Here is a 27,839-nt window from a genome sequence, read left to right as displayed (position 1 = left end):
ACTGAGGCATGCTGCCTACATGAACTGCAAAGCTGTTGACTGCACGTGACTGTCCAGAGGTCCTTGACCTTTCCTTTACTTTCCCTCTTACATTAATGTGACCTAGCTAAGCCTGGCAGGAGATCTTACTCTCTTGTAGTAATCCCTTCATGCATTAACCAGACTTAAGTATGTTATTAATATCGGACCTTATTCTTGCATTTGTATTCTTAATATTAATAAAATGCTCCCTTTTTACAAAACCAAGAGTCCACTCCCACCTGATTGAATGCTTTGTGCCATGTGATGGCTTCTTCATCCATGCTGAAGTCCGAATAGTGCGATTCCTGTGGTTCTACCTTTCCTACTTTCACTCGTGAGAAGGTTTGGTTGGGGAAAGTAACCCAGTTCAGAACATCAAATCCAGCTGCCAATTCCCCATTCTCATCAAAAGACACAAAGTCCCCAGCACTGTTGTTGAAGGAGATGCTCCTCAGGAAAGAGGGAAGCTAGACAGCAGAAAACAAGGCATATGAAAAGTATCAGTCAATATATGTCACACAATGGAAAGCAGTAAAAAATGGGGTGGTCCACCTTTGGAGCACATACAGATTTCTGGGAAGTACAGTTGACCTGGAACTTAAGTATTTAAACATTTAGCTCAGAGGATCCATGTGCAGAGGCAAAATCGTGCAAGGTCAGCAACCCCTGCAAGTGCCGTCCACAAGGTGGAGAGGGGCTTCTTGGGCTCTGGGAAGGTTGCAGGAGGACCCAGGGATGCTCCCAGAGCCCTGTCATGACCTCCCCACTGCCTGAGAAGCAAGGGGGCCCCTTCTTTCCTGGCCCCATGGAGGCACCCAGTGGCCTTGTGTCTCCTTTCCCGAGGCTGGCATGGAGTGCACTGCCTTGCTCACCTGGCCTTGGGAGGGAAGCGCCCTCATGCCTCCTTCCCAGAGCCCAGCAAGCAAGGGGGAGGGCTGCACACCCAGGGCCCTCCGTGGACCTTCTGAGAGCCTGGTAAGAAAGGAAGACCTTTGGAGGGGGGGATGAGATGTTGCCGAAGGAATGTTCTGGAGAGGTTCTTCTTGGATAAAAACATACCATCTTTCTGATATTAACACATCATGAGTTCCAGTTTAACATGCCTCTTTCTTCACCACTCCTGACATACCAGCATCACAAACACATAGGACAGCAGAACATGCAGCTCCTTCCACCACATTGTTGAGTTCTACAAAGAGGTGACATTTCTGTGTGAGGAAGAGCAGGAGGAGATACTTCCACCTCTGCAACTTGAAGGGGAAGTAAAGGGAATATATTGATTCTGGCTCCAACTTGAAGGCAAGGGAAAACAGGGAAGCACCGAAAAGAACATTTGTTTTGTGTGGGAAAGGTGAATGCTGTAAGAGGTGTTTTTTCCCCATGTGTATTCAGTCTATGGACTGTGTGTTGACACTCATTAGTTTAGCCCCAAGCAAAGATTTATTCTGAATATGAAATCTTACCTGCCAAGGTTGCAGTTTGGGAGGATGGAGTCCACCTCTGCCTGATGTCATTCTGTGTTTTGGTCTGGATGAGAGAATCTTGTGCAAAGTATGTGCAATGGCATAAACCGCATTGTAGGTGCTGTAACTTTGACCAGTCATGGTCATTTCAAAAATGTGCCCAGGAAGGCCCTCCAGTCTCTCTTTGCCAGTGCATGTGTCTCTGCTTTCATTGGGCTCATTGGAAACAGAAAAGAAGCAGTTGAATGCCTGTTCCCAGAAAGTCTGGAGGAACCCATCTCCATTTGGAGAGTTAGGATTTAGTGTCTGAAGGAATTCTTTAAATCCCTGGACTTTTTCTGTGTGAATTGCTAAAGATAGCGAACCATCAAAGACTTGAATATCATAATACCTTTGCAATGTATCTGATGAGAATGTCCATTGGGCTGTCAAAATCCACACTGTGCCTGCTGAATTCTCTGCAATATCTTCAGATAATGAAAAGAAATATTTCAACCACTTCACAGCTATGATGGTCTGAGATTCTGCACATACAACCAATATATTGACTTCTGAGACCACCAGGGAAGATGACTTAGCCCGAATGGGATCCAGTGAAATGAAATGATCCATCCCTTGTGATATGGCTGGTATTTTTTCCTTGAAGGCTGTACAGACTCCATGCTGGGAAAGCATTGGCCCTAAGATTTGCATAAACTTCTCTCCATTTTCATCATCTGAAGCAACAAGTCCGACCCACGTCCATTGGAAATGAAGAAGTAGCTTGACAATCCCTGCATATTGATATTTCTCATTGGGCACCGTCCGGAAGAAGGTTTGGAGCTCCAACTCGGTCCTCCTCACTGGAGCTAATGCACAATAAGCAATCTAAGGAAGAAATCAACCTCACAATTGATAGCAGTGATAGAGTTACAGCAAACGGTTAGGATTCATCCCATGCAACTGCCTGAAGTGGAACCCAAGTGAATTCATTGAAGGTAAAAATATATTCTTTAGTTTCTGCATATCGGAGATATTTGAATGAATGTAAGAAGAGTTTGGATTTGATATCCCACTTTATCGCTACCCTAAGTGGCTAACATTCTCCTTTCCCTTTTCCCCCCACAACAAACGCTCTGTGAGGTGAGTGGGGCTGAGAGACTTCAAAGAAGTGTGACTGGCCCAAGGTCACCCAGCAGCTGCAGGTGGAGGAGCGGAGACGCGAACCCGGTTCACTAGCTTACAAGTCTACCGCTCTTAACCACTACACCACACTGGCTGTAAGGACAAGTTCCTTGTTTTGGTGGTGTTATAACATAAAACACTGAATCCATTATGCATCAATGGCATCTTGGTCAGTTTTATAATTTACAATGAATTATGTAGAAAGTGAAATATTTCTTAAGTTATATTAGATCTATGAGGATGAAATGCTCAAATCTTTTGTTCCCTAATGCCAACAATAATGTCAATTTCCTCCCAACATCATCCTTTTGATTAACTAATTCGGTTTCATAGATAGGTAAAGGTAAAGGTACCCCTGCCCGAACGGGCCAGTCTTGCCAGACTCTGGGGTTTGTGCGCCCATCTCACATCTATTGGCCGGGGGCCAGCGCTGTCCGCAGACACTTCCGGGTCACGTGGCCAGCGTGACAACGCTGCTCTGGCGAGCCAGAGCCGCACACAGAACGCCGTTTACCTTCCCGCTGGTAAGCGGTACCTATTTATCTACTTGCCCCCGGGGGTGCTTTCGAACTGCTAGGTTGGCAGGCGCTGGGACCGAGCAGCGGGAGCGCACCCCGCCGCGGGGATTCGAACCGCCGACCTTTCGATCGGCAAGCCCTAGGCGCTGAGGCTTTAGCCCGCGTCCCTAATGCCAACAATAATGTCAATTTCCTCCCAACATCATCCTTTTGATTAACTAATTCGGTTTCATAGATAATGTCAACTAATTTCAGGGAAAGCAGCAGACATTTGAGGAATATTCATTTTATTCATTTTATTCTTCAGTGGTTGATTATTTTGCAAACCCCCCCATAGATAGATCAATCAATCAATCAATCAATCTTTATTGTGGTCAAAGACTAGACAGCAAAGTTAACAACAGCAACATATACCACATCCACATGAAGAAGCTGATGTAATTAAAAAAAAACCTATAAATTTATTTAAATTAGGTAACATTCCTTCGGATTTAATCTGTATTCTGGAGGTTAAAATCCGTAATCATTCACCAGCCAGCATTGCAACCTTGCCTGGTTCTGCAACCTTGGAAGGAAGGACAGCTCAATGAAAGTGTGGGTGGATTGTCTGTCCAGAAACCCTTTTCCACATCATGTTTTATTTCATGAGTGAGGAACCTATGGCCCCCCAGAACTTCCTGAACTCCAAGTCCAAGTGGTCATCCTTGGCCATTGAGCTATAGTGGCTAAGGCTGGTGGGCAACAAACGGACAAGAAACATCCCTTTCTGATGAGAAACATCCAGGGACAGGAGAGGAATTCACTTCTCATTGTAATACAAATTTATCTGTTTTATTTTGTTGGGAGCCAATCAGATGGGCAGCATTTGTGAACCAAAATGCAGCTTACTGGGAGGAGGAGAACTCCTACTGGTGCACTGGCACTGTACTAACCTCCCTCCTGCTTCCCAATCCCCCTCTACTTCCAGACAAGCTGTAGGGACACAAGTGACAGGAGGCCAGGCAGTCATCCAAGCCCTTCCCCTACAGCCACGACTTCAGGGCTCCCTGCCCAACATGGAGACCATCAATATCAGTGAGAACTCTTTAGCTTTGCAGGTAGGACGTTTTACTGAAAAAATGTGCAAAGCCAGACGCTTTTCTATCAGTTATATATTTTTCTCTCTTTCTTCTTTTTCAGAAAAGGGAACCAAAGTAAAAGAAAGTCTGGAGAACCCAGAAGAGAATTATTGTACCAGAGGCAGAAAGGCTCCACTGTCCACACACTCACTTACCTGTGGGATCTTGTAGATGCCTAAGACCGTAGTCATGTGAAGGGAGATGTCAGAGTCAAGTGCCCCAATAACAGCTATCATATTTCTTTTCTTGTCACATTTGAAGTTGGGGACAATCCTTTCTGTGGTGGACAGAAGTTTCAGGGTGTTCTGATAAGTCATCCTTGCATTTAAATAGCTATCATAGAGGTGGAACCCAAAGCTCATGTTCCGTACGATGTTTGGGTTCTCATTGATTTCTTTCACAGCAAACACCAGGGAGAGGGTATTCTGGTGATACTTTGGTGCTCCACTAATAAAAGAGTTATACTATGTGTCAGAGATATTTTCCTCCTCTACTTTTTAAGCATGTAGCTTACTTTCTGGCTTTTTCAGGCAAATTCCAAAAGATTAAATAAAACAAATAAGCAAAAACACATATGCACTGTGTCTCCTAACAGTTGATATTTGAAACCCATGGACAGTGAGGCAGGGTTTCTTCCAAGTAGACAAATGAAGAACAATATGAGAAATATTATAGATGTTATAGAATACCTGGAAGTAAGAAATAAAAACCAGGCAGCGTTGATGTTTTTAGATGCTGAGAAAGTGTTTGTTAATGTCTCATGAAAATTCATGAAAAAAGTTCTAGAGAAAATGAACTTTGATGAAAATTTTAGGAAAGGGATTCAAGCAATATATTCGGATCAAAAAGCCAATTTAATTGTATATCATATGCATTGTGCCTCCTAACAGTCGATAATTGTAACCCATGGAAAATATTCAGCCAGCTTTAGGAACAGAGCATCTAACAGGTGTTTAATTTTGAGCAGAACATTCACATCCTGCAAGATACACATGTACATAAGTTATTCTTTTATCTGGAGGTGGACCACTGGAGCTTTAAATCATGGCCCCACACAGGTTGCTAAAGGAAACAGCAGTTGCTTCCTTGTGTGCTACTAGACAGGAGGATAGTTGTATTAATTTCAGTGGGCCTACTCTGCATATAACTCTGTTAGATATAACCCTTTATTTTGCAAAGAAAAAGAAGAAGATTGCAACACTGCTGTTTTAATTGCACAGTATTGTTTACATTGTATAGCAAGGAATATAATCCAAAATCTATGATATCAGAGCATCTATGACTGTCAGATTAAATGATGGTGGGAAAGGAAACACAGAGGGAGGATGAGGATCAAGCATGAGATCAGATGAGAAACATGAGATCAAGTGATGAGAAAGCAGAAGAGGCAGAAGACAGAAACTTCTAGATGAGGACTAAAGCAACATAGAAGAAGATGCCATGATCACAATACGAGAAAATGTATTTTTAACCTTTATACTTGGAAAAAGTCATATGCAAATATTTTCTGAGCATGCCATGGTTTGTGTAGTGTAGTTGTAGCATAGAGAAATGTACACTATGAAGGTGAGAGTGATTTCCTTACTAAAGTTCATCTGTAAACTTTGTGTTTGGGTGGTCCTGGAAATCTATATCTTCAGAAAAATAGCCAAAAGTATTAACAATTCCTCCAATGATTAGGTCCCTTCTCTGATAATACTGGTATGGAAGCTGGAATGGATCTGTCATGGCGCATCTCTCAGAGTCTTCCTTGCACTCAGTTGGAGGCACCTGCAGCCACAGGAAGAGAAGAATCACCAGCAGAAATGTTCCTACCATCTTGACCAACAGTTATGCAGAAAGACAGATTTCTCTCTCATCCACCATGAATTGCATTAGGTTTAATGGCACTGGATTATTTTGATAAAGGGGATGTGCCGAAGATTTGATCCATGAAAACCTGTGTGTTCAGAATTTCTCACTGGGGCTCTGAATAACACAGGGTTTACTTTATATACACCTTGTGTTTATGGCCTGATAGCATGTATGTGGGATTTGGCAATATGATGAAACCCGCATTTTGAAATAATTACTTGTTCCAAAGTGACCTCCTTAGAGTATTGTGTTCTGTATGGGAAAACAGTAACAGCAAAATAGTCATATGCATTTGTTATTGAATGGTGACCTGGTAATTGTGAGTGTCGCATGCAAGCATGCTGTCGCCAGCTGAGTGATCTCAGGCTGGATCTAGAAGTGTCAAAGAATCAATTCAGTTAAATGCGCTGTAAACTCATACAGGGAAATCCGATAGGGGAAGGTGGGCCTCCACATGCTTTTTGTTTGGCTTTCAGCCTTTTAATTATCATTTTTTCTTAAATCAGAAGTTGGGTTGCAACTGGCATATATATAGCCTAGGGTTGCCGCATTTCAAGAAGTAAAAATCTGGACATTTGTTGAGCCCCCAAATTGTTGAGCTTCTTTTCAGCTGTCACCCACTCACCCCTGCCCCCACCAAACCCAAACCACCCACAGCTGTGCCAGACCCCCGAGCTCAAACCTGGACCCAAGTCACACCTTCCCGCTGCCCAAAAGAGAGCATGTTTGGGAGGAGAGCTGCACAGCCAGGCAGCACAAATACTGGTTTGAACTGAGCAGCAACCAGGAAGAACAGAGCTTGCGAGGTATTTCCCCACTGTCTGGATGCTGTCAGCAGCTCCTGGCTGGTTGCCCAGGAAGGTATAAAGACAAGGAAAAGTTTCTTACAGTCTTTTTTATTTCAAACTTTACAGAGAGAGGCTATGGAACCCATCCTCTTGGATAATGGTATTGTCCTATGTGAATCTCCACCCCCCCATCTCTCCCACTTCCTCATTGGTCATCATCATACCTCCTCTACGGGTGCTGCTACGTGCCCTCTGTCTTTGAGCTCTGTGCTCCCCACTTTTAAAGATTGTCAGGTTCTGGGAGATGGAGGGTCTGGGATACTTTCTAGTGACAACATTTCAGCCAGCTGCTGCTCTGGCTCTCCCATTATTTCCCAACTTTTCCCCTCATCTGCCTATGAGCTGTGACCTCCCACAAACCCCTGTTGTAAATCTATACTGTTTCCTCTTCCTTTCACCCTGGAACGGTCAGGATGGGCAGGCTGTCTCCACCGCCCCTCCTCTTTTGCCCAGTCCCCGACACCCACCCATTTCCTCATCCTGGATCCTGCTTTTGTGGCCATGAACGCCAGAACCACCATGATGGTTTTGGCCAAGACACTGCAATGGAGAAGATGATGCCAAAGGCCGTTTGTCGTAAAGAGCAGCTCACTGGGTGAGGCTGGCCAATGAAGAGCAAGGAGCAGAGGAAGCAGAGCAAGAGGGCAAGAGGGCAAGGAGCAGAGTGTAGGTGAGGTCCCGGTTGTTGGCTTTGACAATGGGAGTATCCCCGTTCTTAGAGAAGATGCCAAGGACCAAGGCTGTGACCAGAGTGAAGAGCAGAGCTTCATTGAAACTGCCTGACAACTCCTTATTATTATCATTAGTTTTTAATGTTTAATGCTTTACTGTGGTTTTGTAATATGTTGGGGCTAAATATTCCTGGTAAGGACAGCCTCAATAGATCTGGCAATGGTCAGAAGTCCCAAGCCCCCTAGACCCAATAAATCATTATAAGACACCATTCATTGCATTCCACTATTATTTCTTCTGCTCAAGTGTGCATGGCAAAGCTTGGAAGTGGAGGAGCAATAAAGAGCCATATAGCACAAAGAATGACTGAGCAGCCAAGAAAAATAGAGTTGGTCAGTCTTTCCCCCACCCATTTCCTCATCCTGGATCCTGGTTTGGTGGCCATGAAAGCCACAACCACCATTATCATTATTGCTCGTATCCATGAAACCACCACCAAGAGGGTTATTCCAAATGCAGTTTGTCCTGCTTAGTAGGTTACTATGTAAGGCCAGCCAAGGAACAGCAAGGAGCAGAGAAAGCAGAGCATCAGGGAGGAAGAGCAGAATGTAGGTGAGGTCCGAATTCTGGCTTTGACAATGGGAGCATTCCAGTGCTTAGGGAAGACTCCAGCACCAAAGCCAAACTCGGAGAAAAAGGCAGAGCCAAAAAATATCAAGCGATCCCCATAGGTTCTGAGAATGAGAGAAAATTGGGTTCTTGGGAATGCATTGAACTCAATCCTTGTTTGAAAATTGATCTGGGCATTTGAAGCAATGGTCCATGTCTGAAAAAATGAAATGATACATTAACTTCCAGATTTCTTTGAATATTTATTATCCTGGGCATAATGAGGTAAATGTATTAATATTATGTCATTGAAATATTCATTTTGTTCAGATGCATAAATCTGATCCATTAGATGAGGAGGAACTAATAGAAATATATAGTGAAATGCCACAGATGTATACATGAGACCCATGAGAGCAGCAAAATAACCATACTGTACCACTGTGATGGGATAGAATCAGGCCAAATCTTGATTGACAGCAGCAGGCAGGTTAAGGGTTGGCATGGCATTGAGTCCTAGGATCAGTCCCTCATTCCACAAACGTCATGTTGATGGAATGGATCCGCCGGGTTTGGACCACCCCAAACCTCTTCCATGGGAGTCAGCCAGTGTTGAACCTTCCCACGGTTCAAGCCAAGCAAACAAGTTCTCACTGGGCAACCAGGGTGCAGATTCCAACCAGGCGGATACCCCAACCCAAGTTTGGGAGTGCTGTGGTCAACCCCCCCCCAAGCCCCTTATAGATCACCCTATACTATATTGATCCCCCCCATACTATGTTGATCCATTGCCAATTCTGCCACAAGGGAGGACCTACTGTGGTCCGACTCTCGCCAACCTGCCCCCACAACCAATCCAAAAGGCCTGAACAAAAATCCTCCAACAAATGTCACTTTCTAACAGGTGAACTCCAGCCAGGTGAAACAAGTCTGCAAGCCCAACTTGATCAGGGGGTGACAGGTTACCAGGCCCCCTGTGCCATTACAACACGTGCCACTGCCTTGGTGAGCCATTGTCCCATATCCACCTTCTGCGAGGTCCAAGGCATTGTTGCAACCAATATGACCATGTGATGCTCACTTTCATGAGGCTGTCAGGCAATCGAATAATGTCTTTACAAATGGCCAACTCTAAGTCAATAGTCTTCCATGTACACAGATAGAACTTGCTAAGCAGCTTAACCCAAAGAGCTGGATGCAGAGCTGGTGAGACCACAGCTTCAACCCTGCATGTTGTTCTGCCCAGTACACTACACTGTGACCAATGATCCACACCTGTTTACAGCCTGAAAAAGAAGTGGGATTACTGGTGCCCCTAGGGAGGGTAGGACCTAGCTTTGGGATGCACCCAATTGCCAATGGACCATGGGCCACTATCTGCTCATCAATAAGCCCCCAGGAAGCAGCAGAAGTAGCAGTGCCAATTCGAAAAGAGTGAGTCCCACACTCCTTAGGGGGCTGCCCCAAGGCCCCAGGACTACTCCAAGTACCCCAGCCACCTGGTTAACCCTGATCCATTCTGGTGATTGAACAGCTGGCTGCCAACAGTGGGCTGCAAGTTCAAAATCCCACGCATGTCCCAGAGAGGACATGGGCCACAACAGGACAGAGTCAGAGCAAGATGCTAGTGGCCCTGCCCCATTGATCAGTCTTTGAACATTTAGGAACCCTGATAACTCTGAGTCATATTCTGGCATTGCAGGGGGTTGGACCAGATGGCCAATGAGGCCTCTTCCAACTCTTAATTCTATGATTCTGTGAATCTGTACAGCTGACACCACAGAGGCATACGGCTGCATCGGAAGCATCAGTTTTGAAGTGGCAGCATAGTCACTCTCCCTCAGGGTGCCAAACAAAGGCCAGTATGAATGCCAGGGCCAAGGTAAGCTCCAAACCCCTATGCCAAGCATTCCCTGATAATCTTGGGATAGTGGCCTTTGTGTGCCAAAAGCTCAAATTCTTCTTCATGGCTTCCTCCTCTTAGGAAGAAGACTCACTTGAACTTCCATCAGTGCCAGAGTCTGATGGCACAGCAGCAGCATCTGGTGGCAGGGGCATAGGAAGGAGGGTGCAGTGGGGGCAGGCCACCCTGGGTGTCACCCCAGAGGGGTGTGACAAAATCCCCCCTGGCGGATCACTGCTGCACCACAATTGGCCCCATGGGTGGGTCACCCCGCCCCTGGGTGCACGGTATGTGCGCCGCTCCGCTGCTGCCTGGTGGAGGATGAAGACTCGATCCCACTTTCCTCACCCCTTTCCAAGGGCTCATGGGACAGCTTTTATCCCATCAGCCCATCACATGGACAAGATATTGGGCAAAGCCTTGCCCAGCATTTTACTGCAATCTATGGTCCCAGCACTGCCAGGCAAAGGCGTCCCACACTTACTGGGTGTGGAATAAGGTTTATGGGCAGTTTTGTTTTTGCAGTTACAGTTTAGTAACAAAGTTTGGGATGCTTCCAGGCAGATTCCTACAGAGGTGCTTCCATTTTGATGACATATTTGACATGACCACCACCAGCAGTAGTTGTTGTTTATTAAAAAAGAAGTTTTTCACTAACTTTGAGTGGCACAGTTTCATTATATATATATATATATTTCCTGGCTGTATTATTAATTGTGTTTATGACCTGGGGGGGAAATCCACTTGGGATTTGGCAATATTGATCATGAAACCTAGGAATTTGCAATGATTACCGGGCTCTGAGTGAACTCAGAGGATTATGCTATGCAAGTAATCACTTGCAGCAGTTCAGCAAAACAACAGTCCGCGTTGTGTACCATATCTCAGAATCAGTCGCTGACATGATCTAAGTCCCAATCCAGCACTTGAGAGTGGCCCCTACCCAACCCAAGACCAACCTGGATCTGGGCCCCAAACCAAGCCAGGGGACTTGCTCAGTCTTTAATTAGTTAAATCTGCAGTCGGGAGGGGGAAAGAAGCCAGGGTCAGGCTGCCTGCCTGTGTCTTCACTCCCTCCTTGCCACCCACCTGCCAACCTCAGGGCAGCCCTAGATCTCTCTGGGTGGGCACAATACAGGGCTGCCTCAACACACTCAGGCCAAATCCCGGCTCAACACATTGGCCCCATTTTGTCTGGAATATGAGATTTGACCGGAATCCATGCACAGACCTAGATTATACATCCCACAATTAACTCAGGAGAGTACTAACATGCTCCTGTGACATTCAGAGTTGTGTGCTCTGTATAAATCAGCAGGTGATGTTTTTCACAAACATTGTCACCTGCAATATTTGAAGATTCTCGAAAAGCAGAGAACATGGCACAGGTAAAAAGATGGCAATCCTACTAGGTGATGCTGTGTAAATCTGTACTTTATGCTGAAGAGCTGTCTTGCAAGGAACACAGATGTTCAGTGATGATGTCATAGCTAAAAGAGTGAGATTTTATGTGTACTCAAGATCACCTAATACGGAATATTAACCTTTCAAAACCACCTTGTAGTCCTGGTAGTAAAAGGGGGATGGGTGATTGTGCAACTAGGTTGATCTAGGAGGAGATGGTCTTTCCAAAATCCTGGTCCTATGCTGCTTAGAACATTAAGTATCATTATGGGTACTTTGAATTGTGCCTGCAAATGTACTGGCAGCCAATGAGACAGTTTGAGCAGTGGAGTCCCCTTCTCCAGGAAACTGGCCCTGGTCGACAGCCCGACCACAGCATCCCAGGCTAGATGCAGTTTCCAAATACTTTTCAGAGACAGCCCCACTTTAATGGACAAGTCCAAACTTAGTGTTCAAATTTTAAGCATTTCAGTGTGATTTGATACACATAGGATATTTGCCTGGCTGAGTGAGAAACTTTTTGTGTTGTTGATCAGCTCTGCCAGGGTGCTTCTGGCCCCAGTGAGAGGTTGATAGGACATGTCAGAGACAGCAGATGCGTCCCAGAGAAAGAAGAGCAGGTTTCTTTCTCTGCAGGAACTTGATTATTAGCTGCTTGCCAAAGTTTATTTCATAATTAGAAAGCTGGCTGCCGGCTTGAATTGCGCTTTCTGCTGGCTCCCTGACAATCACAGCTTTGCCTTGCCTTGTGCTTTGGGGAGTTGCCCCTTTGGGATTTGGCACAAGGTGGAAAGTACCGCGTCCAGATAAACACAGGTTGCCATTAATACCATGTAAAATCTAAACGCTGTTTACAATGCCGGACAGAAAATTGCACAGCAAAGTTTAAAATAAACTAACTAGTTGCAATACTGAATGTCAAGTACAATTATGATTCCTGGATCTGTGACAATTGCTCCTAATTGCAACTGCACACGGCATATGTGATGACAATGAGGGCTCTCCATCAATTATGTCTAATTACAGGGTCTTGACGTGGCTTTTGCTCTGGGGAGATGCCCCTAGGAGAGAGTGCTCCAGGTGGCAAGAGCAGCATTCAGTTAGACAGTTTGACACTAGGGCACTTACCAAGGCAGAAAGGAACTTTGATTTCATGTAGATCAGAAAATCCTTTTATGAAGGATTGCCAACCTAGATCATGGTCTCTTCTAATCCAGCTAGGCCATTCCTACAATGACAAAAGTGCTTTATGTATGTGCAAAAGACCAAAATCACCTTCCATAAAATGTTGGATTCTGTTGCTTTAATGCATTAGGCCAAGGCTGGGGAAGTAGCCCCAGGGACTGAACTGGACTCTGCCTGGTCCTTGAAACTCTCCCCAGGCCACAACCCTCATGGGCCCTGATTCACAGGCTATATTCCATGCTAGTTAGACTCAGAGTAGACCCAGTCCCAAAAATGAGCATTATTTTCAGTGAGTCTGAGCAGACCTACTAGCATTAGATACAACCCTGAGTGTTTCTGGCTGGACAGTTTCAGAGCTGTCAGGGCTCCTCTTGGACTGGCAGGCTCAGTTGGAGCAGACAGGGGGTGAATTGCCATAAACTGGATTAGAGGTGGCGGGGGGACCTCTCCTTAACACCCCAACATTGACTGACTTGCAGGGAGCTCAATTGTACTTGGTTATGTCATGGCCGCTATTCCTGCTGGGAACTGGCTGGCATGGCCAAACCCTGCAGAAAGCAAGATGAAACTTTCAGTCCTGCTTGGTTTGGGTGTGCCAGCGAGTCCCACCTGGGAACTGGCTGGCTCTTCCAAATCCTGCAGAAAGTGGGACACACACACACACACACACACACCGTGCCACAGCTGATGTGAAGGAGTTCAATCCCTCCTTATTCTGAGTACGTGGAGGGCTGAGTTTTCCCTTTGGGTTGCAGACTCTTGCATTAGATAGAGTGGCTGGGAATGGAAAGGGGGGAGGTTTTGAAAAGCTGCAGTGAGGATGCAGAATACACCCTGTCGCCCTTTTATCCCTGCCCCAAATAATGATGAAGTTGATGGTGCTTCTCATTTGGGTGGTGCAGTGACGGGCAAGTATCTCATGTGCCCTAAGTTCAGAGTATGAGAAAGTGCTGTTCTTGGGGAAATTTCAGCACCAAACCCTGGACAGCTCCCTTAGCCTTCAGGTGCCAGTGAGTCCCCGTGGAAAATTGGCTGATGTACCCTAACCCCACAGAATGGAGGATGGAAGTGCACATCGGCCTGTGTGTGTGTGTGTGTGTGTGTGTGGAGTTTAATCCTGCTTTGGCAGTATGTTCCCCCACCATCCTGGGCCAGCATTAATTGGTGGGCTGGAGAGCCCATTTGGCAATCATGCGGCATCTTTAAGATGTCAGATGATTGGCAGATGGGTGGGACCTCCCCTGGACTGCTGTTGAATGCAGGGGAGAATGAACTGCTGTCAACCAGATGTGGCAAAGAGGCTGAATTTGAGAAAAAAGTTTGTATTAACTGTGTGCTGAGGAAGAACTCCAGAGCAGAATTTTAATAGCGTTTGCATATGCATTCTGTGAGTTATTTATGGCTGCAGCTCGTACGCTGATCGGTAAACATTATACCATCCATATAAACACTGCAAATAATTGAACAGTGGAAGATAGTCATTAACTTTCCCCGCACACAAGGTCTGGAACCACAACGTATATGAAGGACTAGACATACGGGAAAGGAATTGCTTTTTTATAAGATGTAACGGAGATGCTGTTTGCAAGGTGAAAAAAGCGGCCAGCTGGAAGAATGGTTTAACAGCAAGTGAAGGGTGTCAACTGGACTCTAAGTAAGAAATGATGCAGCAATGTGAGGAAATGGTGATGATGATACGTTTGTAACAGAGTGGGAAACCTGATCTTAAGAAATTGTATTAAATTAATTTGGTTTGATTTGATTTGTTATAATTAATAAAAATAATTTGGAGGGAAATAAATTATAACAGACCATGACAGGGTTAGCAGGCCAGAGTTTTGGTTTATAACATTTCAAACTCCATAGAGGCTGTTTTATGCTCATCGCCCACTGGATGGGGGATAATCCACAGATAAATTCACATATCAAGGGCAAAATTCTAGACTAACTTTTCACTGGCATATTATTTTATAAATGCTGGATTTTATTTTGTATGGCCACCTGGAAATTGGAGCATGCTCTATGTATTGCAATCTAACCTCCCAAGGGATAGTAGTGAAAGTGGAGTACAAGGAGATTATCCGTTTTAATGCTGGTTTCACCATACTAGATGGAAGAAGCTCACATTGACGTATCAGTCTGCTTGAAGACTGGCCACACTCAATATTAAGTAAAAATAAAAAATTCCTTCCAGTAGCACCTTAAAGACCAACTAAGTTAGTTCTTGGTATGAGCTTTCGTGTGCATGCAGACTTCTTCAGATACACATTTTGACTATGGCAGACCAACACGGCTACCTATCAATATTAAGTAGTTTTAGTGATTCTAAACCACTTCCCAAGTTAGGGAAACTGTTGCAAAGACTGAGTCACCTAACCTCAATTTCTGGTTTTATTCAAAATTCTAGCCTCTGTAATATGATTATACCAGTTGACTTCCCAAACATAATTAACTGGCAGCCCACACAGCCTGTATTGCAACAGATCAGTCCTGATGTAACCAAGTCATGTTTCACCAGGACCATATTTGTCTATGAAATATACAGTGGTAACTCGGGTTAAGAACTTAATTCATTCTGGAGGTCCATTCTTAAGCTGAAACTGTTCTTAATCTGAGGTACCACTTTTGCTAATGGGGCCTCCTGCTGCCACCGTGCAATTTCTGTTCTCATCCTGAAGCAAAGTTCTTAACCCGCGGTACTATTTCTGGGTTAGCAGAGTCTGTAACCTGAAGCATCTGTAACCCGAGGTACCACTGTACATGATTTTGTCTGTGACTGATACTGCTCTTTCCTTGGCCAAAGGTAGCCTGCATCTATCAGGGCATGTCTCTTCCTCTTCAAAGGAGAAAATAACACTTGTAGGGTTTTTGTTAATGGGCATATAAACTGTTTTGTCGCGTTATTTGTTGTTGTTCAGTTGTGTCGGCCTCTTCGTGACCCCCTGGACCAGAGCACGCCAGGCCCTCCTGTCTTCCACTGCCTCCCACACTTTGGTCAAGCTCATGTTAGTCGCTTTGAGAACACTGTCCAGCCATCTTGTCCTCTGTCGTCCCCTTCTCCTTGCGCCCTCCAACTTTCCCAACATCAGGGTCTTTTCTAGGGAATCTCCTCTTCTCATGAGGTGGCCAAAGGACTGGAGCCTCAGCTTCAGGATCTGTCCCAGTGAGCACTCAGGGCTGATTTCCTTCAGAATGGAGAGGTTTGATCTTCTTGCAGTCCATGGGACTCTCAAGAGTCTCCTTCAGCACCAGAATTCAAAAGCATCAATTCTTCGGCAATCAGCCTTCTTTATGGTCCAGCTCTCACTTCTTTACATCACTACTGGGAAAACCATAGCTTTAACTATATGGACCTTTGTCGGCCAGGTGATGTCTCTCCTTTTTAAGATGCTATCTAGGTTTGTCATCGCTTTTCTCCCAAGAAGCAGTCATCTTTTAATTTCGTGACTGCTGTCACCATCTGCACTGATCATGGAGCCCAAGAAAGTAAAATTTCTCACTGCCTCCATTTCTTCCCCTTCTATTTGCCAGGAGGTGATGGGCCCAGTGGCCATGGTCTTTGTTTTTTTGATGTTGAGCTTCAGACCATATTTTGCGCTCTCCTCTTTCACCCTCATTAAAGGGTTCTTTAATTCCTCTTCACTTTCTGCCATCAAGGTTGTGTCATCTGCATATCTGAGGTTGTTGATATTTCTTCTGGCGATCTTAATTCCGGCTTGGGATTCATCCAGCCCAGCCTTTCGCATAATGAATTCTGCATATAAGTTAAATAAACAGGGAGACAATATACAGCCTTGCCGTACTCCTTTCCCAATTTGGAACCAATCAGTTGTTCCATATCCAGTTCTAACTGTAGCTTCTTGTCCCACATAGAGATTTCGCAGGAGACAGATGAGGTGATCAGGCACTCCCATTTCTTTAAGAACTTGCCATAGTTTGCTGTGGTCGACACAGTCAAAGGCTTTTGCATAGTCAATGAAGCAGAAGTAGATGTCTTTCTGGAACTCTCTAGCTTTCTCCATAATCCAGTGCATGTTTGCAATTTGGTCTCTGGTTCCTCTGTCGCCTTATTGTGACACCTCAAAAGTTACCAATCCACTGAGGATGTGATTATCTCACAAATCACTGACAAAATTACTGCTTTCCTTCCTGAATCTCAGTAGATTTCCAGAGTCCACTAACAAGATCAACAATAACAACATGTGGAAATCCTATAAACTCCACATGTTGTTCATAAATGGTCTGGGGTTACAAAGTGCTCAGTCTTTTGCTCGATCATTTCTCCCTTATATGTTAGGGTGTGCTTTGGCCAGCTGATTCTGCTATAATCTAAAACCAAAAGACTGCACATTGAGTAATTATGTGCCCCATTCTTTCTTTTTCTGCAGTTAACCATCCAATTCAGAGTTTCTTAGTCTTAAATAACACATCTCAAATCCAGCCACGTACACCTTAGTGCCCCCCCATGTTATTTTGGACTAGTGTTTTGTAATACTTTTCATACTGGTCATTCTTCTGCTACTTCCATATTTTACAAGGCGGGGATTGGAACATTTTTGCCCATTTGAAAGGGGCCTAAGTGTGGAGACCAGGCTTTCAATCTGTACATGCTGAGTCCTCCGCCATTCATGAAAGCCTGCAACGAAACTCATGCTTCCAGAGAATGCATCAAGGGGAGAATGCAAACTGTGGTCGTCTCCGTCCTGAGGACACATTTGCTCTCCAGGATCACAGCAGCAATAGTGCTGCTTCTTGTAATGCTCCCTTATAGTGTGGGCAAGGTGCATTCTATTAATTGCAGCATATATGACGATCCTCTGCCTATACCTCACAAATATTATCAGCCGGGTGATTTTGTCATCGGAGAGATTGTTTCTCAGGTCTTCCTCTTTCAAGACAGTCCCTCGTTCACAGAAGTGCCCACGCAGATGTCCATTGGTGAACCTGTGTAAGGAACCCTTTATTTCTCCCATGTCTTCTATTACCTTAGATTATAATGTGGTTTGATGCTTCATTAGTAAGATTCACTTTTCAGTGTGAGGAAAGCTCTATTCCAGCAATAACTGGAGCCAAACAATTATTCTACCTGCCTCTTATTTACATTATGAGAATATTTCGTACCCAAGCCTGATGGACATGAATGGAACTTATGGGACGTCTCTAGAACAAGACAACAGTGAATCGTGACCTTAGTGAGTCTTTGAGGCACCAGCCAACCATTAGTTGACTCTTGCCTTTAGCTTCAGCTATCTCTTCCATTCACATCCGTCCATATGGGTTTTTTTAAAAAAGAAATGATTCATTTCATAAGATTATATTGTACAATACTGTAATGTATGAGAATCATAGAATCTTACAGCTGGAAGGGCCCAATGGTCATCTAGTCCAACCTCCCTGCAAGGCAGGAATCTCAGCTACTCTCAGCTATTATTTTATAGTTTTCACCCCAGCAATGTTCCCTGACTAAGTGTAGGTCCAGTCACACAGAATGGAGGCAGAAACGCTGGCCTGATATGGAAAGCAAATTCTACGTTGCAGAGCATATTCTCTACCATGGAGCTACAACCATTTTCAGACACTTATTTCCATATTTCGTTAACCCTTCCCCTATCTAACCCTTATCTTCATGTCTTCGTAATGTTTTAAACTTCAGCTCAATCATAAAAGCAGTGGGTGGTGGGAGGCTGAAATCAAGATATGCCTTTGTCTTTCAGACAACATTCCACAGTATGCTGGGCTAGATCCTGGCAACATGATGCAGGTTAGCCACCCCTGGTCTAGATATACTGTACTAGTTCCCCGTAATGTAGCAGGCAATGGCTCTTTACTCAGAATCTTTTCATACAGAGAAAAAAGTGTTTTAAGAAATCTTCCTTATATATTTCATCTAAAAGGACCTGCTAATAGATTATATCCTGCAATAACTGTATTCTATATCCCAGCATTTTCAGACTTTTAAAAGTTCCAGCTCAACCACGAGAGTAGCCAGAGGTGTAACGATGAAAGCAAGAAATGCCCTTTCCTTTGCCTCATGAAACAGACTGTAAATCTCATTCCAGGTCCGTTCCTAAGAACTACCAGCACATCCTGGCTTTGCTGCTTGCTGTCAAAGAGATCAATGAGAACCCCCAAATCCTACCCAACATCTCTTTGGGCTTCCACATCCTCAATGGCTACTATGTGGCAAGGACGACATACAAAGCCAGCCTGAGCCTTCTTTCCACACAACACAGGTTTGTTCCCAACTACAAGTGTGATACTCAGAGTAAACTGATAGCTGTCATTGGCGGACTTGCTACTGAAACCTCTGCCAACATGGCTAGCATTTTTGCCACCTACAAGATCCCACAGGTGAGACATATTCATTGATGCATGGGCATTTTACAACAATGGCTCATATTTTTATGCTTTTTTAATCCATGCAACAAAACCCTCCTTCCTTTCAGCTCACATATGGATCATTTACCCCAGTGCAGGATGACAAAACATTGTTTTCTTCCTTATATCAGATGGTCCCAAAGGAAGCCCACCAGTACATTGGGGTAGTCAGGCTCCTTCACCATTTCAGATGGACATGGATTGGGCTCTTTGCTGTGGAAGATGACAATGGGGACAGGTTTTTGCACACAGTGCTTCCATTGCTTGATCAGAATGGCATCTGCTATGCCTTCATACTAAGAACAGCAAAGAGGACATTTATGGAAGAGCTGATGAACATGGTATTAGCACAACTGGAAAAATACCCACTTCTTCAAGATAGAAAAGTCAGTGCATGTTTTGTGTATGGAGAGGATCCATCCATGCCAGTTTTGAGAATGTTGCTGTTTTTTGCAACATTGTATGAATTGCCACCTGTGGGAAAAGTCTGGATTGTTACATCCCAATGGGATTTCTGTGCAACATCTATGCAAAGGCTTTGGGATATAGGAAGCTTCCATAGTACCCTATCCATCACGGTTCGCTCAAGGGAGCCACTTGGATTCCAAAGTCTTCTTGAGATCATTGAACCTTCTTGGGCAAAAGGAGATGGCTTCATTCAGAATTTCTGGGAGCAATCATTCAGCTGCTCATTAAAAAAATCTGATGGGAATGTGGAGGGAAAGAAAGCCTGCACTGGCCAAGAGAAGTTGGAGAGTCTTCCTAGTACTTTTTTTGAAATGAGCATGTTTGGCCACAGCTACAATGTCTACAATGCTGCTTATGCTCTGGCACATGCTTTGCATGTCCTACGTGAATCCAGTCCCAAGCCTAGTCGTTCAGTGGAAGGAGGGAGGCTGACATATCAAAGTTTGCAGCCTTGGCAGGTAATTGCACATTGAAAGCAAAAGTCTATTTTTCAAATCTTTCAAGTATGCCATAAAATATACTTGAGTATATCCTTAAACTTTCTTGATCTTGCCTAATCATTAGAAAAACTTTAATATTGAATCTGACTTTGCTTATTTCCATTTTTGGAAGAACATTGGGATATTATATTTCTAAATAAATAATTATTGAAACTAAACAACCAACATCATAGTAGCACCTTCTTTCAGAAAGGTGGCACACCTTGCCACTCTGTTAACATTTAAGGTTGCACAAGGACTTTATAAACACTCTGTATTTTGCATCAGGATGGCAAAATATAAATCCCAGACTGTTGTGGCAAAGTTCTTTGCGGCTTGACTCTGGGCAGCTTGGCATGTCTTCGTTCCAGAGCCTGGCAGATTCTATATCTTCTCCTCTGAAAATCCAAGAGGAGTAGATACAGGCAGTGGAGATGGATGGGGAATACCTATCTGTGAGCAAAGCATGGTCTTCTGGGTCCATCACAGAGTGGCACCAAACATTTTGGGATTTCTGGATCTCCTGAAGGTGCAGAGACAAAAATCAGAAAAAGTTTATTGACCTCAAAACATGCTGTGATGCACCCAGATGCCATTGTGGGAAGCAGGACACGGGACTAAATGGACAGGACAGTTAAAATATGTCTCCTTAGAATGGCAGTACATACTAAGAACCAACATACCTGTTAATATCAAGTCACAGGGTGCCATCAAATGTAACTCTGTTGCTAAATCTGACATAATATGAAAGCATTGTTTTATGCTGGGATTTCATCTCTTAACTTTCTTCAGATAATGTCTTGCAAAAACAACAACACCTCAATGATGCTTTATCAGTTTCACAGTTCCTTGGTTGAATCACTGCTTCTTCTTAGCCCTACATTGTGGTTACTCACTATGACTTTGGTAATATGGTACAAACTCATGGTCAGCCATGGAACAAGGGGAGGGGGTTTTCATACTCCGTTCCTTAGTGTTCCAGTGGGTGTGGAGGGGGTCAGGGTGGGAGAAGAAGCCTCAGAAGACAGCTCCAGATACAACCTTGATCAGGAACAATCCAGAGTTAGCGGAGCTAGACATTTGCCCATTTCATTGCAGAGCTTTTAACCTTTTATTCCCATTGTGTTTCCTTTTCTCATTCACTCAAGCTGCATAATTATATGGGGAGCATCTTGTTCAACAACAGCGTCGGCGAGAGTGTAGCTTTTGATGAAAATGGAGAACTGATTGCAGATTTTGATGTTACAAACTGGGTCACGTTCCCCAACGGCTCTTTCGTTAGAGTAAAAGTTGGAAGATTGGCTCCTCGGGATCCTTCAGGCAAAGAGTTAACAATTAATGATGAGCAAATCGAGTGGCATAGAAGTTTTAACCAGGTGAGATGAAGTGCAGATGCTGGAATGTAGGAAATAACCGGTAATCATTCCATTTTTAGCATCTAGGTTTCTTATTGCCTTCAGGTGCTGAATTGTTCTGAGTAGCATTGTGTTTTTACACTACTGTTTCTTTCCTTCTTGGCAAACCAGTGCTGTTTTTCTAGAAAAAGTGGCGCTGGAATTCACCCTAAACGCCCTCCCTGTTCTCTTTGAAGGGCAATGGGACCCACCTGGGCAGTGCCAGAACCGAGTTCTGGTGAGTTCTGGCTGATAAAAAGCCCGGACTATAACCCAGCCTCATGCAACATATACTACATTCCCAGAATAAGTCTCTGTAAACAATGCAACAAATTCATCTGAGCAGTCCTGGTCAATTTTTCTCCAAAAATTGAATATTTTCTTTTGTGACCAATAGCAATGCTTAGGAGACCACTCCTGAACTGAGGCTGCTCAAAATACCTGCTATTTCATGAACTGATTATTGAAAACAAAGCAAAAAGCAAAAGCAAATTCTGCTTTCTTTCTGAATAAACTTTAATAAAAAAGTTAGACATTTTGGTCATGAGGAGAAAAATTAAAAATGCTCCTCTGCTCCTAGTGGGGGCAAATTTGCCCCCCACCCACAAACACCCCCCATTCTTGTGAGAAGACACACTGTGTGTGTGTTGTGTGTGTGTCTGGGGATCTTGGTGGGCAGCTCTGTCCTCTCGATCTTCTCCTGAGCATTTCCAGTGCCCACCCTACCTCTCTCTCCAGGGGGGGGGGTTTCTTACTGGTCTCCCTTTATGGGGGCAGAGTGGGAATTGCCAAGAGATGCTGCCATTGGCCATTGGGATCCCTCCCTTTTGCCTGCTTAATAATAATAATAATAATAATTTATTATTTATACCCCGCCCATCTGGCTGGGCCTCCCCAGCCACTCTGGGCGGCTTCCATAAAAACCAAAAATACAGTAAAATATCACACGTTAAAAACTTCCCTGAACAGGGCTGCCTTAAGATGTCTTCTGAATGTCAGGTAGTTGTTTATCGCTTTGACATCTGCTGGAAGGGCGTTCCACAGGGCGGGCGCCACCACCGAGAAGGCCCTCTGCCTGGTTCCCTGTAGCTTTGCTTCTCGCAATGAGGGAACTGCCAGAAGGCCCTCGGCGCTGGACCTCAGTGTCCGGGCTGGACGATGGGGGTGGAGACGCTCCTTCAGGTATACTGGACCGAGGCCGTTTAGGGCTTTCAAGGTCAGCACCAACAATTTGAATTGTGCTCGGAAACGTACTGGGAGCCAATGTAGGTCTTTCAAGACCGGTGTTATATGGTCTCGGCAGCCACTCCCAGTCCCCAGTCTAGCTGCCGCATTCTGGATTAGTTGTAGTTTCGGAGTCACCTTCAAAGGGAGCCCCACGTAGAGTGCATTGCAGTAGTCCAAGCGGGAGATAACCAGAGCATGCACCACTCTGGCGAGACAGTCCGCAGGCAGATAGGGTCTCAGCCTACATACCAGATGGAGCTGGTAAACAGCTGCCCTGGACACAGATTTGACCTGTGCCTCCATGGACAGCTGTGAGTCCAAAATGACTCCCAGGCTGCGCACCTGGTCCTTCAGGGGCACAGTTACCCCATTCAAGACCAGGGAATCCTCCACACCTGCCCGCCTCCTGTCCCCCAAAAACAGTACTTCTGTCTTGTCAGGATTCAACCTCAATCTGTTAGCCGCCATCCAACCTCCAACCGCCTCCAGACACTCACACAGGACCTTCACCGCCTTCACTGGTTCTGATTTAAAAGAGAGGTAGAGCTGGGTATCATCCGCATACTGATGAACACCCAGCCCAAACCTCCTGATGATCTCTCCCAGCGGCTGCATGTAAATGTTGAAAAGCATGGGGGAGAGGACAGAACCCTGAGGCACCCCACAAGTGAGAGCCCAGGGGTCTGAACACTCATCCCCCCCCCCCACTTTCTGAACACGGCCCAGGAGGAAGGAGCGGAACCACTGTATAACAGTGCCCCCAGCTCCCAGCCCCTCAAGATGGTCCAGAAGGATGCTATGGTCGATGGTATCAAACGCCGCTGAGAGATCCAGCAGAACTAGGAAACAGCTCTCACCTTTGTCCCTAGCCTGCCGGAGATCATCAACCAGTGCGACCAAGGCAGTTTCAGTCCCATGATGAGGCCTGAATCCCGACTGGAAGGGATCCAAATGGTCTGCTTCTTCCAGGCGTGCCTGGAGTTGTTCAGCAACCGCTCGCTCAATCACCTTGCCCCAGAATGGAAGATTTGAGACTGGGCGATAGTTGGCCATACTGGCCGGGTCTAAAGATGGTTTTTTAAGAAGCGGTTTAATGACCGCCTCTTTCAGCGGGTCTGGGAAGGCTCCCTCACAGAGGGAAGCATTCACCACCCCGCAGAGCCCATCGCCCAGCCCTTCCCGGCTTGCTTTTATTAGCCAGGATGGGCAAGGATCAAGGAGACAGGTGGTTGGTTTCACGCGTCCAAGCAGCCTGTCCACATCCTCGGGGGTAACGGATTGAAATTGATTCCATGCAACTTGACCAGACAGGGCTCTAGCACTCTCCCGCCCCAGTCCTGCTCCCACAGTGGTGTCTAGCTCCTTCCGAATATGAGTGATTTTATCTGCAAAAAACTTTGCAAAATCGTTGCAGGAGATCTTGGGGTCTTTACAAGGCCCCGGTGGTAAAGGTGGTTCCGTTAAGTTGCGGACCACCTGAAAGAGTCTCCTGCTACTATTTTCTGCAGATGCAATAGAGGCGGTGAAGAAAGTCCTCTTCGCTGTCGCTGTCGCCACTTGGTAGGCTCGACGTTGTGTAAACCTCTAGCTGTTCCAAACTGCTTAGGGTCGGTTGTGTCTTTCCCTGACTGAGCAGCCTTGGCGCTGCTGCTCAGTCGCTAGCAGAATCCGTGAGTGGGTGTCTCCTAAATTTCCTCCAGCATAAGAATTCCTTAATGGACAACCTCCGCCTCGCCTCTCTGCGCGGAAGCCTTCTGCGCAGAGTGGGCGTGCCGAGTGGTGGTCCTCCACCCTCCTCACTGACTTCACTGGAAGAGTCTCGGAGCCTCACCTCCGAGCTGCTCTCCACCTCTCCCTTCTTCCTGGTGTCCCCTGGACTTCCTTCCCCAGATGACGTTCTCTCTCTTCCCTTACTCGTCCCCTCTCCTGCAGAGTCCGGGAGCCTCGCTTCTCCCCTCTGCTCCGATGTCAGTTCCCTGACACTTTCCATAGTTCATAATATTTTGTCATTATGTTATCTTACTCTATTCTCATTTTATCTTATAAAAACGACCTTAAAGCTTAAAACTTAAATCTTTTTTATCAATTTCTCAAAACCGTTACCCTTTTACCAAATTCTTTAAATATTTTAACCAGAGCCAAGTAATTTCATTTCAACATTTTCCCAACATTCATAAAACTTTTCTGGTAATAGTAATACTAAAAAAAAGTTCAATCCAATCTTCTTCCAGCGTCCCCTCTCCCCGGTCCTGGGGTTGTCAGTCTTCCCCCCCCCCCATTGGTCTGGCACATTAACCTGGTGCCCTTATATCCGAGGCCTTTAAATCTCTTCCATGTCCCTTTCGCAGCTCTTCTTCATATTTCCCTTTCAGTCGCGGGAACTCCAGCCTTGTAGTGTTTTTGACCCTTTCCAACAAATCAGCCCCTTTCACATAATCCAGACTAAGCTCCATGTGATGTTTTAAAGCATGTTTCAGATTCCCTCCAAAATTGGAAGTCCCAGCAGCTCCAAATCTCTGACGGCCCATTTCCAGACTCGGAAAGTCCAAACATCCCAACATGGGGGTTCAATCCAACCCCCCATTTCTAATTCAATCCAGACTTTATCTTTCCAAGTCTGGTTTTCCCCAAGTTCATTTATCAAGTCCAAAGGCTCATTTGCCTGCTGGGCCGAGAGTCCCTCCATCCCTGGCGTCCCAGATTCAACAAGATCCTCTTCTTTTCGTTGTTCTGTCATGGCACACTCCTGTTTTAGTTCCTGAATGGGCTCCTTATGATTTTCCACTGCCTGATCAAAGGCACTGGCAGCTTTTGTCATAAAGTCCACCTTCTGACTTAATTGATCCAATAGGGCACTTTTGCTACAGAAAGCACCCAACAGTGCTTCTGAAGGCATTGTCCTGCAAGGTCACAGAATTCTTTCCCACGGTTGGAATCAGTAAACAGTTGCAAGTTCCCAGGTTACAATTTCATAGCTCCCCTCTAGGGGGAGAGACTTCTGATTGTTCTTTCCCTCGAAAACACTGGGAACAAAGTTTCTTCTTTAAGATATTCTGTCCATATTTTTTTTTAAAAGCGAAAGGAAACACTGGAGTCACAATGTTTCCCTCCTTTTAACTATCTGTCAAAGCATTTATTTCTGGTCAATGAGCTTCAGACGTCAAATCTGACACCCCGCTCCAGGGTCAGGACGGTGGAAAATTACTTTACTTTAACTTTATTTCCGCAGGTTTAAACAAGTCGATAAAAAATCCCCCTTCTTCTCCTGCTTCCAAAGGGGGGTTCCACTATTTTAAATGGTGAAAGATGATCCTTTAGAAGATATTTTTAAGGCTCTTGTTTACGTTATCTTTGCTTTGTTGTAACACAAGAGAACGGAAGGGCGACTTCCTGTTTAGCCCTTTCCGTTTCAGTACCAAATTGGGGTAAATTTTAAAGTCCAAGTTCCTTTTGTTTTGCCAATGCTTGTTTAGAATCCAGATATTTAGCGTTCCTGTACTCACGGTTAGTTATTTTCAATCCCAAATTGTCCCAGGAAAAAGGCAGTGCTCTCCGGCAACGGCTGTGCAGCTTCGCTCCACAGAAAAAGCAATCGACTCACAGCACTGCGCCACTTCCCCCTCTTCACTTTGGAGCCCTTTTCTGGGCTCCTTAGTTGGTTGGGGAGGGCGCTAAAGGTGCCCGCCGAGTCCCACAGTCACAGGCTTCATCCGCCTGTGATTTTCAGAAGGGTCCCCGCTACGCCGCAGCGGAAAAGACCCGTTTCTTGCGGAGCTGGTCCCTCCAGTTCAGAGGGAGTCCGCCATCACCAGAGGCGCCACCCCGGAAGTCCAAACTCTCATAACTAGATGAAGAGAAGTTAAAAATGATAATAAATGAAATAATAATAAATGCGTCTTCGGCTATGTCTGAAGCAAGAGGAAGAACAAGCAAGTGGGAGGTCTCTGGGTGGAGAAGATGAAGAAATTCTACTGGGTGACAGAGAGAAGGCAGAAGTGCTCGACCTTTACTTTGTCTCTCTCTTCACCCAAAAGGAAAGCAGTGCCCAACCTCATGATAACATAATTTAATGTATTTTTAATCTTTGTTGGAAGCCGCCCAGATGGGCGGGGTACAAATAATTAATAATAATAATAATAATAATAATAATAATAATAATAATAATTACTACTACTACTACTATTACCACTATTATTATTAATGATGTAAGGAGGGAGCTGTAGGCCAAGACAGGAGAAGAGGTGATAAGGGAACAACTAGCTACTTCAAATGAATGTAAATCTCCAGGACCTGAAGAGCTGCACAGAAGGGTACTAAAGGAGCTTACAGATATAATTTCAGAGCCTTTATCTATGATCTTTGGGAATTCTTAGAGAACAGGTGAGGTTTCTGCAGACTGGAGGTGAGCAAATGTTCAAAGATTGAAGAAAGAAGACTCAAATAACTACTGACTAGTCAGTTTGATGTTGATACCAGGAAAGACTCTAGAACAGGTAATTGAACAGCTGATCTGAGAGCACTTAGAAAAGGATACCTTGATAACATGGGAAACTCCAATTCCCAGCATCCGTAGGATAGCATAGGTGTCAGAGCTGCCAATAGGGTTGCCATATTTCAAAAAATAAAAACCAGGACACACACAAAATTGAGCTTTTTTTTTAAGGAAATCTGCAAAATTGTTGAGCTTTTCAACTGACTTCTCCAAGATCCAGGACAAAGTGCTGTTTTTTGGAAATTCCCCCCAGACGTCAATTCCACTTTTGAAACCCCAGTAATGTCCAGGGAAATCTGGACGCATGACATTCCTAATGTAACATCATTTCCTATGGACTATTGCATGGCAAATGAGGAACAGGACTGAGTTCCTCTCTGCAATTCTGCCATCTCTCTTTAAAAGTATTCCTCAAACTACCGTTAACATATTTTTCCAACACAACACCTAAAATTGCTGAATATATTTTCATAGGGGACATAATGTTTCCCAAAACAGTAAGAATGTTAATCTAATCTGAACCCCAGCAATTTACGGCTTTGAAGGCGGTTAGAAGCCAGTGAAACTGAAGCAAAAATCAGGCCACAGAGTCTAATATCTGGCCCCACAATATTCTAGCAGTTGCATTTTCTTCCAAATACT

General features: G+C 44.9%; 2 protein-coding genes across 2 annotated transcripts in view; one reads left to right on the top strand and one right to left on the bottom strand.

Annotated features, from left to right (window-relative positions):
* LOC309537623 (vomeronasal type-2 receptor 116-like) overlaps positions 1 to 27,839 on the bottom strand; it is a gene marked incomplete at its 5' end in the record, with an annotated part of 84,121 nt that overhangs the window by 8,639 nt on the left and 47,643 nt on the right. The window contains one exon of the mRNA XM_082232513.1: positions 261 to 488. Coding sequence (XP_082088639.1) covers positions 261 to 488 — 228 coding nt within the window. The remainder of the gene's footprint in view (positions 1 to 260; positions 489 to 27,839) is intronic.
* LOC309537561 (uncharacterized protein) lies at positions 17,323 to 21,720 on the top strand (the record flags this gene model as incomplete). The annotated part of the gene is made up of 4 exons (XM_082232461.1): positions 17,323 to 17,707; positions 18,819 to 19,110; positions 21,233 to 21,367; positions 21,676 to 21,720. Exons 1-4 carry the CDS (start codon positions 17,367 to 17,369, stop codon positions 21,718 to 21,720), a joined length of 813 nt encoding a protein of 270 aa, XP_082088587.1. The 5' UTR covers positions 17,323 to 17,366.

Source organism: Podarcis vaucheri (assembly GCF_965113315.1).
Source record: "Podarcis vaucheri genome assembly, chromosome: 7".
Lineage (NCBI taxonomy): Eukaryota > Metazoa > Chordata > Lepidosauria > Squamata > Lacertidae > Podarcis > Podarcis vaucheri.
Note: the sequence above shows the minus strand (reverse complement) of the source record. Positions and strands in the feature narration are given on the sequence as shown.